The sequence below is a fragment of the Lontra canadensis genome, unplaced genomic scaffold, assembly GCF_010015895.1.
Source record: "Lontra canadensis isolate GAN:19392208 unplaced genomic scaffold, GSC_riverotter_1.0 scaffold28, whole genome shotgun sequence".
NCBI classification, from domain to species: Eukaryota; Metazoa; Chordata; class Mammalia; order Carnivora; family Mustelidae; genus Lontra; species Lontra canadensis.
The window spans coordinates 17,868,515-17,886,740 of record NW_022631022.1 but is presented as its reverse complement, the minus strand read 5'-3'; the positions used below and the strand labels follow the sequence as shown (position 1 = coordinate 17,886,740).

At 37.8% G+C, this 18,226-nt stretch overlaps 1 protein-coding gene across 2 annotated transcripts in view; it reads right to left on the bottom strand.

Annotated features, from left to right (window-relative positions):
• REC114 (REC114 meiotic recombination protein) overlaps nt 1-18,226 on the bottom strand; it is a 118,766-nt gene that overhangs the window by 85,320 nt on the left and 15,220 nt on the right. For both annotated transcript variants that reach the window (XM_032865011.1, XM_032865012.1), the window contains exon 2: nt 13,069-13,158. In XM_032865011.1, the coding sequence (XP_032720902.1) occupies nt 13,069-13,158 (90 nt within the window). The remainder of the gene's footprint in view (nt 1-13,068; nt 13,159-18,226) is intronic.

The window sequence follows — 18,226 nt, the reverse complement described above, 5'->3', positions numbered from 1 at the left end:
TTTACCATGCAACCCAGCAATTCTACTCCTAGGTATTATCCAAGAGATATTAAAACATAAACAAGTGTTTACATTACATTCACATAAAGACCTGTACACAAATGTTCATAGTAGCTTCAGTTATAATGGACCCAGAGTGGAAATAATCCAAATATCCATCAACAGATGAATGGATAAGCAAATTGAGGCACATTCATAAAATGAAATTCTAATCATCAATAAAAGAGAACATGACACACACAACAACAGGGACAAGTCTCGAAAACATTAAGCTGTGTAAAAGAAACCAGACAAGAAAGAGTACAAACTACAGAATTCCATTTATATCAGTGGTTAGCAAAGGCAAAACTAATGAGCAGTGACAGAAAGCAGAGAGGAAGAGTGGTTGCCTGGAGATGGGTGGGCATGGGGGAATTTGGAGGGGTAAAAGTTCCGTATCATGATTGTGATGGTGCTTTATACAATTGTATATATTTATCAAAACTCCATGAATTCAATGAGTACATTTTATTGTAAGTTATACACCAATTAAAATTACTTTCAAAAAAGCCAATGACAAATCAAGAAAAAAAAGATTTCAACATGCATTCAAAGATTCAATATTCTTACTCTAGAAAGATAATGCCATTACTACCAACAACAAAACCCCAGTCTCCCAACAGAAAATGTGAAAGACACTGTTCTAGAATGCTGAAAAGCCTGCAGAAACACCTTAGCACTGACAGCTTTCAATCATAGAAAAGATGGAGAGGTGAATCCAATGCTTGTTAACATTCCCCTAATTAGAAACGGATACATTTTTCTGGAATGGTTAAGGTTAAATCTCACATATAAAAGGCTGTGGCTTAGCAAAAAGTGACCTTTTTTTAGAGCCTGGAAAAAACCAGTGTCATCAGACAAGAAAGAGAGGGAGGCGCTACTGAGACTCACTGTATCCACTGCAGTCATGTGTGGTCACCTTACTTCTAATAAGATTCTATTCCCGTTGCTAATTAAGTAAGAACTGTAACTCCACTGTGTATGAGTATGCGTTCTCCTTCCACCCACCTGAAATGCATCCGTTGGCATAAGAAGTGAGATTGGCACAGACTCACCACTACCCTTGTTAAACGAGTTTGGAACTGGAAGGAGTGTTGGGAAGGCAAGTGAGGGAATGCTGCCTGAGGAAGTCTGTGAGGAGATGACACTGCAGCTGCTGTGTGAGTTGTTTTTTCTGGAGTAGTCATAAGAATGGAGTTCACAGACTGTTCTCTTACCTACTGACAAGTTGAGTCCAATGGATAATTTAAGAGAAGAAAGGCAAGCGAGTCCAATGCGTAAGTCATGGATGTCTCACTAATGAAGGTGGGGATGGTCATAGGTTCCTAAAGGCAGCACAGGGAGATAGGGGAGGTATAGTGGAGGATGGCCTTCACATGCCTCTTAGATGGGTAGTCAGCAACTTTTCAAGCCAGTACTGCATAGGCGCTGAAGTTTACTTAGATATGGGAAAGTATAAAAATAGAGCAGGGAAATGCTTTAACTCTTGCTAACCCAATTCTCTCTGGAGGGGAGATACAAAACCAAAAAAGTGATAGAATTGATCAGAAGGTTTTTAATGTGGGAAGGGGGTGATAATATACTTATGAAGAATTCTGTCTTCCTTGCCTCTTCTTGAAAAGGTGGCCAAAGAAAAAGACTGGTTCTAATTTAAAGAATTTAACTGGGTGAGTAACTTGATTTTAAAACTCTGTGCTAAGACTTTCCTTTCAGAAGATTCTTAAGCTGAGACTGTGATTTGAGCAAATATTTTTTAAACTAACAGGGTTAAAGTTAGTGTTTGCAGTTTCCAGAGTTCACTTAAATAGGAATATATTTCCACTGGTAAATAGTAAGACAATTTCTTTTTGAAGAATATTTGGGCTGGGCATGAAAAGTTAAAAGGAAAACAAAACAAAACGAACTCCATTATTTCCAGGATGTTTCCCAAGAAGACAGAATTAAAATGGTCTCAAGACCATTTAGCTCCTATGTTTCAGATATAGTTTTATTTAGGTGAAGACCCTCATGCTGGATCAGAACTAAGTGAGATAAAAAGGAGAGGCTAAAGTCTTAGGAAATAATTTCCCCCATTTGGATATCTTTAGCATTTTGGTTTCTGCAACTTCTAGCCTGAGAAGAGAGATGCTGATAAAAGGAGGATTTTTATACATTTACAATTACATACCGATTTTTTTTTAACTTCAGAGACAATATCTCAAAAGGAGTTATGAACTCTACATTTTAAGATGGGTTTGAGAAAGAGAAAGCAGACAATGTCTCAGGGAAGGATAAATGCACTCTGATCAGGAGCTCCAGCACCAGGAGGGGAGGAGGCAAGTAGGGCTGAGCAGAGGCAGGAGCAATCTTACACTTAATGGTGACTGGGTGAGGGTACAGCAAGGTGCAGAATGCTGTCCCCCACAGAAGCCATTCTTCCATGTTCCCACTCTAAAAAGGGCTGACAGTGCTCAGTCTGTAACAGCCTATACCTACTCATGCTGAAAGAAACAAGACAGAAAAAGGAAATCACATGAGACCTAATAAAAAAGAAGCTAAATTCATCAGCTGCTCTGTGTGTGTGTGTGTTACATGTTAGGAGAGATGTTATACTTCAGTAACAACAACAAGCTCTCAATCTTACAACTCAACAAGAAAAACTAATCAGAAAATATGCAAAGACTTGAATAGATATTTCTCTAAGATAAATTGTCAAAAAGCACATGAAAAGATGTTCAACATCCCTAATAATTAGTGAATGCAAATCAACCCACACTGAGATACAACCTCAAAACCATTGTGATGGCTACTATGAAAAGAAAAAAAGAAACAGAGGGTAAAATAACAGAAAAGATCAATGAAACTAAGAGCTGGTTCTTTGAAAAGTTGTACAAAATTGGCAAACATTTAGCTAGATTCACCAAGAAAAAAGAGAGGACTCAAATAAATAAAATCAGAAATAAAAGAAGAGACTTGATGACTGAAACCAGAGAAATAGAAAATCACAAGCCTGCTATGAACAATTATATGCCAACAAATTTGACAACCTAGAAGAAATGGATAAATTTTTAGAAACATGCAACCTACTAATACTGAATCATGAAGAAAGAGAAAATCTGAACAGATCAACTACTAGTCAAGAAACTGAATCAATAAACAAAACCTCCCCAAAGAGGAAAGTCCAGGAGCAGTCACCTTCCCTGGTGAATTCTACCAAACATTCAAAGAATAATTACTACCAATCCTTCTCAAGTTCTTCCAAAAAACAAAAAACAAAACCAAAAAACAGAAGAAGAGGGAATGCTTCTAAACTCATTTTATGAGGCCAGCATTACCCTGATACCAAAATCAGACAAGGATGCCGCAAGAAAAGAAAATTATCAGCCAAAACACATCTATGATAAAAACACATGCAAAAATCTTCAACAAAATATTAGCAAACCAAATTCAACAACACATTAAAAGGATCATATACCATGCAAATGAAAACCACAGTGAAATATCACCTTATACCTGTTAAAATGGCAATTAACAAAAAGACAAGAAACTATCAGTGCTGGCAATCATATGAAGAAAAGGGAACCTTTGTGCACTACTGGTGGGAATGTAAGCTGACATAGTCTCTACGGAAAACACTGTGGAGGATCCTCAAAAAATTAAAACTAGACCTACCATGTGGTCCAGCAATTCTACTTCTGGCTATCTGATCTGAGGAAAATGAAAAGATACATGCACTCATATTTACTGCATCATTATTTACAATAGCCAACATACGGAACACTCTAAGTGTCTATTCAGTGGATGAATGGATGAAGAAGATGTCTCTCTCTCTCTCTCTCTCTCTCTCTCTCACACACACACACACACACACACACACACACACACAATGGGCTATTATTCAACCATAAAAAAGAATCTCGTCATTTGCAATAACATGCATGTACCTAGAGGACATTATGCTAAGTGAATAAATCTGACAAAGACAAATACCATGTGACCTCACTTACATGTGGAATCTAAAAACAAAAACCAAAAAAACAAGTTCATTTGACACAGAGAACAGACTGGTGGTTGCCAGAAGTAGATACTGTTGGGAGTGGCCAGGGTGAGGGAGGAGGAGATGTGAAGACCGTAAAAGGTACAAAATTCTAGTTGCAAAATAAATAAGTCCTGGAGGGGCACCTGGGTAGCTCAGTGGGTTAAGACTCTGCCTTTGGCTCAGGTCATGATCTCAGGGTCCTGGGATCAAAGCCAGCATCAGGCTCTCTGCTCAGCAGGGAGCCTGCTTCCCCCTCTCTCTGCCTACCTCTCGGCCTACTTGTGATAGTCCACTCATGCTCTCTCTCTCTGTCAAATAAATAAATAAATAAAATATTTTAAAAATAAATGCACAAATAAATAAGTCAGGGATGTATACCATGGTAACTACAGTTGATAATACTGTATTGCATATCTGATAGTTGCTAAGAGAGTAAATCTTGTTTCTCATCACAAGAAAAAGGTTTTTTTGCAACATATATATAATGTGACATATTAAGTAGATGGTTGTGATGATCACTTAGCAATGTATACAAATATCAAATGATTATGTTCTACACCTAAAACTAATATAATGTTATGTCCGTGATACCTTAACTAAAGAAACAACAACAAACTAACAAGCGTTAGTGGAGAAATTGGAACCCTTGTACAGTGTTAGTAGTGGGAGTATAAAATAGTGCATCCACTGTGGAGAAAAGTACAGCAGTTCCTCAAAAAACTGAGAGAGAATTATAGGATCCAATAATCCCATTTCTGGGTATATACCCCCCAAAATTGAAAGCAGGGTCATGTTCATAAGCACTATTACTCACAGTGAGCAAAAATTGGAAACAACCCTTGTCTAGTGACAGATAAATGAATAAACAAACTGTGGTAAATACAAACAATGGACTATTATACAGTTTAAAAAGGAAGGAAATTCTGATACCTGTTTCAATGGATAAACCTTAGGACAAATACTGTATGATTCCGCTTGAATGCAGTGCCTACAGTAGTTACATTCACAGAGACAGAAAGTAGAATTGTTGTTGCCAGGTGCTGGGCTGGAAGTGGGGATCTACTGTTTAATGGGTATAATGGGTACAGAGTTTCAGTTTTGCAAGTGAAAAGACTTTGGAGATGGATAGTAGTGTTGGCTGCACAATAAGATGAATGTACTTAATATCAGTAGACTATACACTTAAAAAGAGTTAAAACGGTAAGTCCTATGGTATGTGTATTTTACCACAATTATAAACAAATTTTAAAAGCCCAAAACAAAAAAAAATAAGTAAAAATTGAAAATAAAAATAAAAAAATAAAGTAAAAGCCCAAAATAGACAAGGGAGACTCTGCTTAAAATGCCAAGTCCAGAAAGGGGAAACCAGCTGCACTCAAGTCCAAGGTAGATTGAGGATGGACCAAAGGTCTCCCCGCCTTCTTGCCATACTAACCCTCCACAGGAAATAGCAACAGAATGGCCCAGTGGTGGGTACATGTGGAACCCTCTGGCAGTGACGTCATCCCATGAGTGCACGTGCTAACTGAACAAGCAAAATGGAAACCTATGGTATTACTGGACACCAAGCTAAATTTAATCTGAAACATTAAGTTCCCATGGGCCTCAACAGGAGAAGACAATCAGAAAAATATGAAGTTTAAGAGGAATTATGTTGAAATAGCTTCGAGGTTCAAGCAAAAAGCCCAAAGCCTTGTTGACCTGTTTGGATTTCTACAAAAACATATCACAGAGGAAACTGTTACTAGGACCTAGCCATCAGTTTCTCTGAAATAAATGACTTTTTTAGGGGTTTGTGTAGCTTCCACAAAGATAGTACAAATATAGCACATTTTAATCCATGCCAACAATTGGATTCTCTTACAAAAACGGAAATGGCTAAAACTTTCCATAGCTGTCCTTTCCCTACCTTTTATGGGAAAAATTCTAAAAATATATCACAACCCAGATTAACATGAGAGGGGAGGGTGTGTAAATGAAATACCAACATAAAATTGTAATTAAAATGTGTTATGATTCCAAATGCATTTGCTCTTCTGTATGTTGGTTCTTGGGGAACCTAGAAAATACTGTGAATAAACTGTATGAACTGAAAAAAATTATTCTTTAATTTAGGGGGTACATTTTTTAATATGCATTTTTAATCATTTTTAATCACATGTACATCATTTTAAAAATCAAATACTCCTGTAATAAAGGTAGATTCAATAAGAGCTGAATATCTTAAAAAATGTATTACATCAACATAAAAACGCAGAAAAAGCGTTCAACAAAATTCAACTCCTATTCATGATTAAAATTATCAGCAAATTATAATAAAAAGGAACTTCCTCAGTCTTGTAAAGGGTATCTACAAAAACCTCAGTGCTAACATTATACTTTTTGGTGAAGAGACTGCTTTTCCCTAAGATCAGGATCAGGCAACAATATCAACTTTCACCATTTCTATTCAACATTGTACAGGATGTCCTAGCCAGTGTCATCTGGGGGAAAAAAAGGAAGGGAGGCAGGGGAGAGTAGATAGATTGAAAAGAATGTAAAACTGTATTCACAGACAACAGATCATCTATATGGAAAATTCTATAAAAACATCTACAAAAATTATAGAACTAAAGAGTGCAGCAACATCACAGGATATAAAGTCAATGTGAAAAAAAAGTCAGTTGTGTTTCTACACACTAGCAACAAACTATTAGACATTGAGATTTATAAAATTCTTTTTAAAATAATGTAAGAATTATGAAGTATTTGTGAATAAATTTAGTTAAATATGTGCAAGATCTATTGTGGAAACTGCAAAACATTGCTGAGGAAAAGTATACAAACAAATGGAAGGATGAATATAAATAATTATAATATGGTCATGGGTCAGAAGACTCAACACTAAGACGTCAATTTTTACCCAAATGATTTACAGATTCGAAGAAATCATTGTCAAAACCCCAGCAGGGTTTTTTTGGGTAGGAAAGCTGATTCTAACATCTAAATGGAAATGCAAATAACCTAAAACAGCCAGAACATCGTTGAGAAAACAAATTTGGAGGAATTATATTACCTGCTTCAAAAATTACAACACAGCTGAAGTAATAATGATGGTCTCCTCCTGGAGTAAGGATAGACATACAGGTCAATAGAACAGAAGAGAGAGTCCAGAAATACACCCACACATACATACCAAATTGATTTTCCCAAAGGTACCAAGGTAAATCAATGAAAAAAGGCTAGAGTTTTCAACAAATGGTGCTGGATCATTCTATCTGAAAAAAATTAACCCTGACCCTTAACTCTCACCATACATTAAAAACTAACTCAGTGGTTCCAGAAGTAGATTCCTTAAGATCCATGATATTTCATGATATAGTCATTTTTCTCAATACCACACTGCCTTAATCAAAGGGAAGAAGGGGCTCTATGCAAAATAATAAATATTAGTGTTATTAAATAATACTAAAAATTCATAATGGACCATAGGCCTACATGTAAGAGCTAAAACTTCAAAATTTCCAGAAGAAAACAGAAAAAATATTTTTGCAATCTGGGAGTTGACAATAATTTCTAAAACAGCATAAAAAAGCATGAATCATTAAAAAAAGGTACTTCATCAAAATTTTAGGCTTCTGCTCTTCAAGACTGATAAGAAACCAAAAGGTAAGCCACAGACAGAGATAAATTTGCAGAACGTACTACTGATAAAAGAGTTGTAATCAGAAGAACTCTTAAAATTCAAATATAAAAAAACAACTCCAATTAAAAATGATTAAAAGATATAAACAGGCACTACACTAATAAGACATATGAAGAGAAAATACAGGAAAACACAGGAATATGTCATTTTATCGCACTTTGTTTTGTGCAATACTTAGCTTTTGTGCTTCTCATATACTGTTGTTTTTACAAATAGAAGTTTTGTGACAATCCTGTACAAAGCAAATCTATTGGTGCCACTTTTCCAACAGCATTTGCTCACTTCATGTCTTTGTGTCATGTTTTGGTAATTCTCACAATATTTCAAATTATTTCATTATTACTGTATTTGTTAGGGTGATCTGTGATCAGTCATCTTTGATACTACTACTCTAATTGTTCCAGGGAGTCATGAGCCACACCCATCTAAGACAGCAAACTAATAAATGTTGTGTGGCCTGACTACTCCGCTGACCAGCAGTTCCCCCAGCTCTCTCCTTCTCCTTGCGCCTCCCTATTCCCTGACACATAACAATATCAAAATTAGGCCAAGTAATAACCCCACAGTGAAATGGCCTCTCAGGACACCTGGGTGGCTCAGTCAGTTAAGCATCTGCCTTCGGCTCAGGTCATGAACCCAGGGTCCTAGGATTGAGCTCCACATCGGGCTCCTTGCTCAGCAGGGAGCCTGCTTCTCCCTCTGCCTGCTGCTCCCCCTGCTTGTGTGTTTTACAGGTGCTTGCTCTGTTTCTCTCTCTGACAAATAAATAAAATCTTAAAAAAAAAAAAGAAAGAAATGGCCTGCAAGTGTTCAATGTGTAAGAGTCACAGGTCTCTCACTCTGAATCAAAAGCTAGAACTGATTAAGCTTAGTGAGGAAGGCACCTTGAAAGCTGGGATAGGCTGAAAGGTAGGCCTCTTGTACCAAACAAGTCAGCCAGGTCGTGAATGCAAAGGAAAAGTTCTTGAAAGAAATTAACAGTGTTATTCCTACTCCAGTGAACACATGAATGATTCAAAAGCAAACCAGTATTCTTGCTGATATGGAGAAAGTTTTAGCACTCTGGATAAAAGATCAAACCAACCATGACATTCCCTTAAGCCAAAACCTAATCCAGAGCAAGGCCCTAACTCTCTCCAATTCTGTGAAGGCTGTGAGAGGTGAGGAAGCTGCTGACGAAAAGTCTGAAGCCAGCACAGAGTAGCTCAGGAGGGGTAAGGGAAGAAGCTGTCTCCATAACATGAAAGTGCAAGGTGAAGCAGCAGGTTATAACAGACAATAATGAAGCAGATCATAATGAAGGTGGCTACATTAAACAACAGATTTTTCAGGGTAGATGAAACAGCCTTATATTAGAAGATGCCATGTCAGACTTCCACAGGTAGAGAGGAGACGTCCACACCTGGCCTCAAAGCTTCAAAGGACAGGCTGGCTCTCCTGTTAGAGGCTAATGCACCTGATGCGTTGAAGCTGAAGTCAATGCTCATTTACCATTCCAAAAATCCCAGGGCCTTCAGAATTCTGGTAAAGCTACTTTGCCTGGTTCTATAAATGGAACAACAAAGTCTGGATGACAGCACATCTTTTTACAACATGGTTTGCTAAATATTTTAAGCTCATTATTGAGACCTACTGCTCTGAGAGATTCCTTTCAAAATATTACTGCTCATTAATACTTTCAAAATATTACAGCAAAATATTACTGCACCTGGTCACTCAAGAGCTCTGATGGAGACTATAATGAGAGGAACATTGTTTTCATGCCTGCAAACACAACAGCCAATCTGTAGCCCATGGATCAGGAAGTCATTCTGAGTTTCAAGTTTTGTTTAAGAAATACACTGCATAAGGCCATAGCTCCCTTAGCTAGAGATTCTTCTGATGGATCTGGGCAAAGTAAATTAAAAACCTTCTGGAAAGAATTAACCATCCTAGGTACCATTCAGATGTTTCTGATTCAGGGGAAGAGATCAAAACATCAGCATTAACAGGAGTTTGGAAGAAGTGGATTCCAGTCAACATGGAGGACTTTGAGGGGTTCCAGACTTGAGTGGAAGAAGTAACTATAGCTGTGGTGGAAACAGCAAGAAAACTAGAATTAGAAGTGGAGCCTGAAGATGGGACTGAATTGCGGCAATCTTGACAGCAACACATGCTGCAGAGAAGTTGTTGGTAAAAGGAAGAGTCCATCAATGCAGCGAAGTTCACTGCTGTCTTTTTTTTTTTTTTTAAGATTTTATTTATTTGACAGAGAGAAAGAGCACAAGTAGGCAGAGGGGCAGGCAGGGGGAGAGGGAGAAGCAGGCACTCCACTGAGCAGGGAGCCCGATGTGGGACTCAAACCCAGGATCCTGGGATCATGACCTGAGCTGAAGGCAGCCACTTAACTGACTGAACCACCCAGGTGCCCCTCACTGCTGTCTTATTTTAAGAAATTGCCACAGCCACCCCAAGCTTCAGCAATTACCACTCGGATGTGTCAGCAGGCAGCATCGTCGAGGCACGGACCAACCCCCCTCCCCCGCCCCCAACCAGCAAAAAGATGATGACTCACTGAAGACTGAGATGCTGGTAAACATTTTTTAGCCATAGAGTACTGCTTAATTAAGGTATGTACACTGTTTTTTTAAACATAACGCTATGGCACACTTGATAGACTACAATGTAGGGTAAACTTAACTTATACATACACTGGGAACCAAAACATGCATTTGATTCACCATACTGTGATATTCATTTTATTATATGGCCTAATAACACATTGCAGGTTTTAACCTGCAATACCTCTAAGGTATACCTGTCAACACACAGAAAGTTGTTCAATGTCACTAATCACTATGGGAATGCAAGTTAGAACTACCATGAGATGTCACTAGACACCCATTAGGACAGTTAAACTTAAGAAGAAGGGCAATACCAAGTGTTGGTAAGGACATGGAACAACTGGATCCCTCACACCCAGTGTGGGAATGCACTTTGAAAACCAGCTGTGTAGTTTCTTATAACACAGATGTACCATGTGACTCAGTGACAGTTCTCTCTTGGGAATTTATCAAGGGAAAAATGAAAACATACATTCATACAAAGGCTTTATACAAATGGTTATTCCAGCATCACTCATAGTAACAAAAAAAAAAAAAGGAAAAACCCAAATGTCTATCAAAAGGTGAATGGATAAGCTAATGTGGTTTACATAGATAAGTGAATACTACTCAGTAATGAAAAGGAACAAATATGGATGAATTCAAAAGCATTTTGCTAAGTGGAAAAGCCAGATACAAAAGACTACATATCCTAGGTTTTCATTTACATGAAGTTTTAGATAAGTAAAACAAGGGCAAGAAAAAGCAGATCTCCAAGAGTAGACAGAGGAGACTGCCTACAGAGTGGTACAAGGAAACTATCAGGGTTAATTGGAATGTTCTACATCATGATTTTAGCAATGGTTACACAACTATATTCATTTATCAAAACACATCAGGGGTGCCTGGGTAGCTAGCTCAGTTGGTTAAGCATCAAACTCTTGATTCTAGCTCAGGTCATGACCTCAGGATTGTGAGATTGAGCCCTGCATCAGACTCCGTGCTGGTCGTAGAGCCTGCTTAAGATTCTCTCTCTCTCCCTCTGCCCCTGTCCTCCCCACTTGAGTGCATGTGGGCACTCTCTCTCTCAAAAAACAAAACACATCAAATTGAACACTAAAAATTACTGAGTTTATGTAAATTACACCTCAATAAAACTGAGTTTTAAAAAGCGTTTAATAAAGATTTTTTTTTAAGTATTATCCAGTAGGAGTGCCTTGCTGGCTCAGTCAGTACAACACAGGACTCCTGATCTCAGGGTCATGAGTTTAAGCCCCATACTGGGTATGGACCCTACTTAGAATTTTTTTTAATGTATTATCCAATATATAAGGTATATATGTATATGCAACAGGCAACAAATTATAGAGTTACCATTGTATTTCTCAGTAGTGGGTCTGTGGAATTTGATAAACTTAGTTTTGTAACTGCATTGCAAAAATCATTTCATGATACAAAGAAACCTCTATCAGTTTGTAACAACATTTACCACTGGTACAAACAGATGAAGCAGACAAAGCACAAGGTGGCCCCCTGTGTAAGGAAGTCAAATTGCCTTAACGTCATCATTCAGCAAAGACTCACAATACTGACAGAGGAGAACTAGCTGTGGGCTAGGCATCCCCAGTCCCCCGTCTGGAATATTCTTCATTTGAAGCTGAAGAAGACATCTTATCCTCTGCAACTAATACAAGCCCTAACTGGGCAAATAAAGCAAAAATGATACAACCATTGCTGCAGTTTTAAAAATCACAAGGAACACAGAGAGGACCTTGCAAGTCACTCCGTGGAGAGATGAATCATCGCAAGGTACAACTATGGGATGCTGCCATCCTAACAGAATGTGTAAGGGATTCACCAAAAATTCATATCTTTTAAATATATTTGACCTATTTGTTCATGATGTCTTTCCCCACAAGAATGACATTCCACAATGATAGATTTATGTCTCTGCTGTTTACTGCTATATCCCTAGCATCTAGGATGCCTAGCACATAATAATTGTTCAATAAATATCTGTTAGGTGAATAAATTATGCCTCTGTTGATGTTCAGTAAATATTTGTATGAATTTATTATGTCTATACAGATATCACTCACAGGCAAAGGATATAATACTCTTCCCTTCCATTTCTTTCTTTTACAATTCTTTGACTGTAAGTTGCATTGTTTTTTCATTTTGTTTCTAAATACCAATTCAAACCTAAACTTTCAAGCAAAATGACTGTTATTTTCTCCTTTATTTACTTCTTCATTTCAAAAATTTCCTACAATATGTGTGTGTATATGCTCAGATTAAAGGACAAATGGACCTTTATAAAATTAGTTTTATAGAGGGCTATGGAAGTTAATAATAGCACGCTTCAAGTTTTCTTCTAGCTACTTCCTCAGATCTATCCCTCTGCTTATGTTCTTTACCCTCTCTAAAAAACCCTCCACACATTTCTCCACAAATTTAGCCTGTCTCAACCCAATTTCCCCAGTTAAGAATCCTTTCTAATACTGGTTAATCTCAATCCTTTGATCCACTTTGGCTCCCAAAACAGAACCATAAACCCCTCTCGGCCAGGCAATATTCAGTATATTTTTGTATTTCCCTCTGCTACAGAACATTGGTAAATGCTTAATTTGTTGAACATGATGAATTTCTGCGGCCCTGAAGAAGCTTGAGGGTACAAAAATTAATGTAAAGCTACAAAGATAAAGAAATATATTTGCATATAAAACTGTATGCATAAAACCTACCAGCAGTGTCTGTCCTTGGGAAATGAAGAAATGACCTGATATAACGATGGTGAGAACAAGATACCCAGATTCTTCACTGGAGTCAAAAACCTTGGAAAAGACGAGAGTGAGAGAAATGTGGGTAAAACAATACATTTCTGTAATACTAGTAAATGTATATCTTTTCACACTGATCTTCCTACTCAGAATGTTCCCTTTCCTTCCATTTAATCTGTAACCATTCACTTATACTTTCAAGTTTCTCCTCTATAGGGGCTAACAGCCAGCTTTTAAAAAATATTACTAAATCAAGTATTTTGAAATGAAAAGGATACTAATTTAAAAATAAAGAGATGTGGGCCCTGAGCTAACCACTTTTCGGTAACATTTTAATAAGTCATTAGTTATCTTTGAGCCTGTTTCCTTTCTTAAAATGGGGATAATGCCTTACAGGGTTGCTGTGAGACTTCAGAGTACTAGTTTCTTCAGTCATATAAATCCATTTTTACAACATCTCAAAACCTGGTGCTTTCCTTTGGATGAGCTTTAATTTGTCAATGTCACTCTTTTTTTTTTTTTTTTTAAAGATTTTATTTATTTATTTGACAGAGATCACAACCAGGCAGAGAGGCAGGCAGAGAGGGAGAGAGGAGGAAGCAGGCTCGCTGCTGAGCAGAGAGCCCGATGAGGGGCTCAATCCCAGGACCCTGAGATCATGACCTGAGCTGAAGGCAGAAGCTTTAACCCACTGAGCCACCCAGGCGCCCCTCAATGTCACTCTTAAAATATGGCACCCCAAACTGACCATAATGTGCTGGGTGTGGTCCATCTCTCATTACGCAGTACAGCCTACAACGACATTAACCTTTTCAGGGGGTAGTCCCATTTGAAGAATGATCTGGTATCAGTAAAACCTCCTGAAACTTTATCACTTATGTTGGTAAATCATTCCTTCACATTCTTAATCCAAACCTAAATGTAAGATCTTGCATTTATTCTCATTATATTTTTCTCGCTAGATTTGGCCTGTAGTTTCAGAGGGGAGTTGAGGCAATGAAATCAAAATATCAAAGAGGACATGATTCATAGATATAGAAGACTGGGATTTGGGTCTTAAGTGACTACCCTGTATATATAGGTGGCTTTAATATACTGAAAGGTAAACAGCCTTGTATAAATATTAAAATGAAATTACGGATTTACCTCAATGCTCAAAGCTCAAAACAATGAATACATACCTAACTGAAGTCTATCTTTATAAGGTTACTACATTCTTTTGAGAAATAATGTTTTCATAGTTTCATTTGTGGGGAATACAGCTTTAATGCAATATTTAAACTTAAGGAGTTCCTACTGAGATTTCTCTAATTCACTTTAAATTCCAACCTTTAAAAAAAAAATAGTATTTAAAAAAAATTTTTTTTAAAGATTCTATTAACCTATTTGACAGACAGAGATCACAAGCAGGCAGAGAGGCAGGCAGAGAGAGAGGAGGAAGCAGACTCCCCGCTGAGCAGAGAGCCCGACGTGGGGCTCAATCCCAGGACCCTGGGATCATGACCTGAGCCAAAGGCAGAGGCTTTAACCCACTGAGCCACCCAGGCACCCCCCAAATGGTATTTTAGATGTCAAGGAAGGTATGCTAAACTCTGCACTTTGGTGGTTATTGCTCCGTCTCTTTTCCAGGATTAGGAACTCAGTTATTTGTATGATACTCTTCCCGCCACAGTTTAAATGGTTTATCTTGAATGCCTCATGGCCACTTAAAATCACAAAGATAGCTAGGAGTCAAGTACAGCTTTCAAAACTAGAGTCTGGTCAACAAATTCTTTGAGAGGCAATTTTTCGACATGACAGTTTATTTTTTACAAATGTACTATATATCCCAAAAATATCCCCCAAAGTATCCAACAGTTAAATGTATAAATTAATGAATGATGATAAAACAAACGTATAATAATCACCACACAGGTGAAGAAACAGAAAACACTGCCAGCCTTCCAGAAGGTACCCTAGTGCTGTCTCCCAACCACTACCTGCTCCCTCCTCCCCCTAAGGTAGCCTGATTACTAACACCATAGTTTAGCCCTATTTGTATGAATGGAATCATACAGAAAGAACTCCTTTCTGTCAGTCTTCATCAGTGTTGTTGCACATACCTAAGTTCATTTGTTTTCAGTACTACAGAATACCATTCTACAAGGATACCACAATTTATTATTTCATTCTTTTGTTGATGAATATCGTTTTCCAGTTTAGGTTGAGCACAAATAACACTGTTATGAACATTTTTGTCTATGTCTTTTGTTGGCTAGAAATACTCATTATGGAGACACCCAATTCTTTCCAAATTATTTTGTAATTTTTTCAAGTCGTAACTAATGACTTCCATGAGAATCCCAGCAGACTTCTACCCTGCTCTCCAAACTGCTACTTCTAATTGCCTACTTGTGATCTTCACTTAAAGGCCCAAAAGTCATTTCAAAATTAACAGCCCCTAACTTGAAGCCCAAACCTTCCCATTCATACATTTATTCATTCAATATTTACAAAGTCTTGAGCAAGTGACATCTGTTGCCTATCACCAGGAATAGAAATCCAAGCATTCCTGGTACATTTTGGTACTGGAGTCACTGTGGAAAACACAATAGTCAAGCACTGAATGGAACAGCACTCTACTCACATAGGGAAGAAACAGAGCAAGATTGGTATCAGTAGTGGGGGTCAGTTGCCCCTGCATGGCAGAGAGCAGGTCCCTCTTGGCACCCACACAGAGCAGTTGGCCTGTGTTCTCTCCTCTTGTGCTGTAGCAGAAGGACTCCATTCCCTCCCCCAACAGGACAGATATAGCAGTGGGGCTGTCCAGGTACCATATGATACATGAGCAGAACAAAGGAGCACAGGATGTGAGGACTCTATCTCTTGGTAAAGGAAGTGTTCTGGGCTTCAGGCCTATTCTTAAGGTCATGGCCAAGAGGGACTGAAAGCCTGCATGCACCAGACTGCCTTTCCCAATACAAAGCACCTACCATGTGCCAGGTTGTTACAGACATTTGACTCCCACAGTTTCTACATCAGAGAATATACTTCCATCCTTTCAATTCCTTAGGCTAGCTGTGGAATCATTCTTGAACCCTCTCCTTTCCTCATACCAATATCTAATCCATCGGCACATCCTTCATGTCTATCTTCAAAATACTCAGAATCTAACCATTTCTCACAGGTATGGTCTAAGCTATCATCTCTAGTTGGATTATCATGAAAACCTCCTCACTGGCTTTCCCTTAGTGTTCTTGCTCCCCCTCCCCACAAAATTTATGCTCAATACAGTAGCTAGAGTCATCCTTTTAAACCTAAGTTAGATCACGTCATTTCCAGCTCAAAGCCCTGCAGCTCAAAGCCCAGCATCTCATTCAGAAACTCATGCAAAGTATTCCACAACTCAGCTTCCACTGCCCCTCTGCTCTCATGATCCACTTATGTACTCTGCTCTATCCACATGGCCTCCTTGCTGCTCCTTGAACCCAAGAGGCAAATTCATGATGATAAACCTCAGGGTTTTTACAATCCTGTTTTAACTGAAATTCTCTTCTCTTACATTTACATGATTCACTCCATTTTCTTAAATGTCATCTTTTCAGGTAACACACCTTTCCTGACCATCCTACCAAAACCTTCCACCAAGTTCCTCTCATTACCAAACCAGATTGCTCCTATTCATTTTTCCAACTTTGCTTTCCTCCACAGTTCTTTCCACTTTTGTTACTTTGTATTTACTTGTTACCTGTTTACCTACCTTCTTTAAAAGGTAATTGATAAATGGGATTACAAGCAATACTCAATCTAAAAGGCAGAATAAAAATAAATAAGGAACAAAGAACAGATGGGACAAATACAAATAGTAAGATTATAGACATTTTGCCCAGCCCTATCAATGACTGCAGTAAGTATAAATGGCTTAAATACTCCCAATAAAAGGCAATCTGACAATAGGGCAAAAAGATAAGGTGCAACTATATGCTACCTATAAGAAATGCATTTTTATTAAGATTTTATTTATTTATTTGACAGACAAGTAGGCAGAGAGGCAGGCAGAGAGAGGAGGAGGAAGCAGGCTCCCTGCTGAGCAGAGAGCCCAATGCTGGGCTCGATCCCAGGACCCTGGGATCATGACCTGAGCCGAAGGCAGAGGCTTTAACCCACTGAGCCACCCAGGCGCCCCAAGAAATGCATTTTAAATATAAAAATATAAACAGGTTAAAAACAAAAGAGTGGGAAAAACATATACCATGAGAATACTAGTCAAAGAATGTTGGAGTATGTATATTAACATTAGGCAAAAATATCAAAAGATATAAAGATGGTCATTCCATAGTGACAAAGGGGTAGGTTAATCAAGAGACATAATTATCCTAAACATTTATGTCCCTAACGACAGAGCTTAAAAATACATGAAGCAATAACTGACAGAACAGCAGGAGGAAATATACAAATCCACAATTATAGTCAGAGCTGTCAATACCCCTCTCTCAATAATTGATAGAACAAGTACATGGAAAATCAGTAAATAATAGTAGATTTGAAGAACAGTATCAACCAACATAATCTCATGGACGTTTATAAAACACTTCACCCAGTACCAGCAAAATACACATTCTCCTCTAGTATATGCAGAGCATTTACCAAGACAGACAAAATTCTGGGCCATAAAACAGGTCTCAGTAAATGTTAAGTATGTTCTCTCAAAACTAATATTAAATTAGAAATCAGTAACAGACAGATCTCTGAAAAAAAAAAAAAAGAACTCCCCAAATATTCTGAAACTAAGTAACACACTTCTAAATAACCTATGGGTAAATAAGATAAAAGAGAAATTAGAAGTATTTTGAACTGAATATAATTCACCATCTTAATAAACTAAAAAGAATAACCATATAATCACCTCAATAGTGAGAAATACATAGAAAAAGCATTTGACACAAACCAACATCCATTCCTCATTTACAAACTCAGCAAACCAGGAATAGAAGGAAGTTCCTTGAGCTGATGAAGGGCATCTATGAAAAACCTACAGTTAGCAGGAAAGATGGAAAGCTTTTTCTCTAAGATAAAGAATAAGACAATAATGTTAGCTCTTACCACTCCTATCAACATTATCCTGGAGGTTCTAACTATTGTA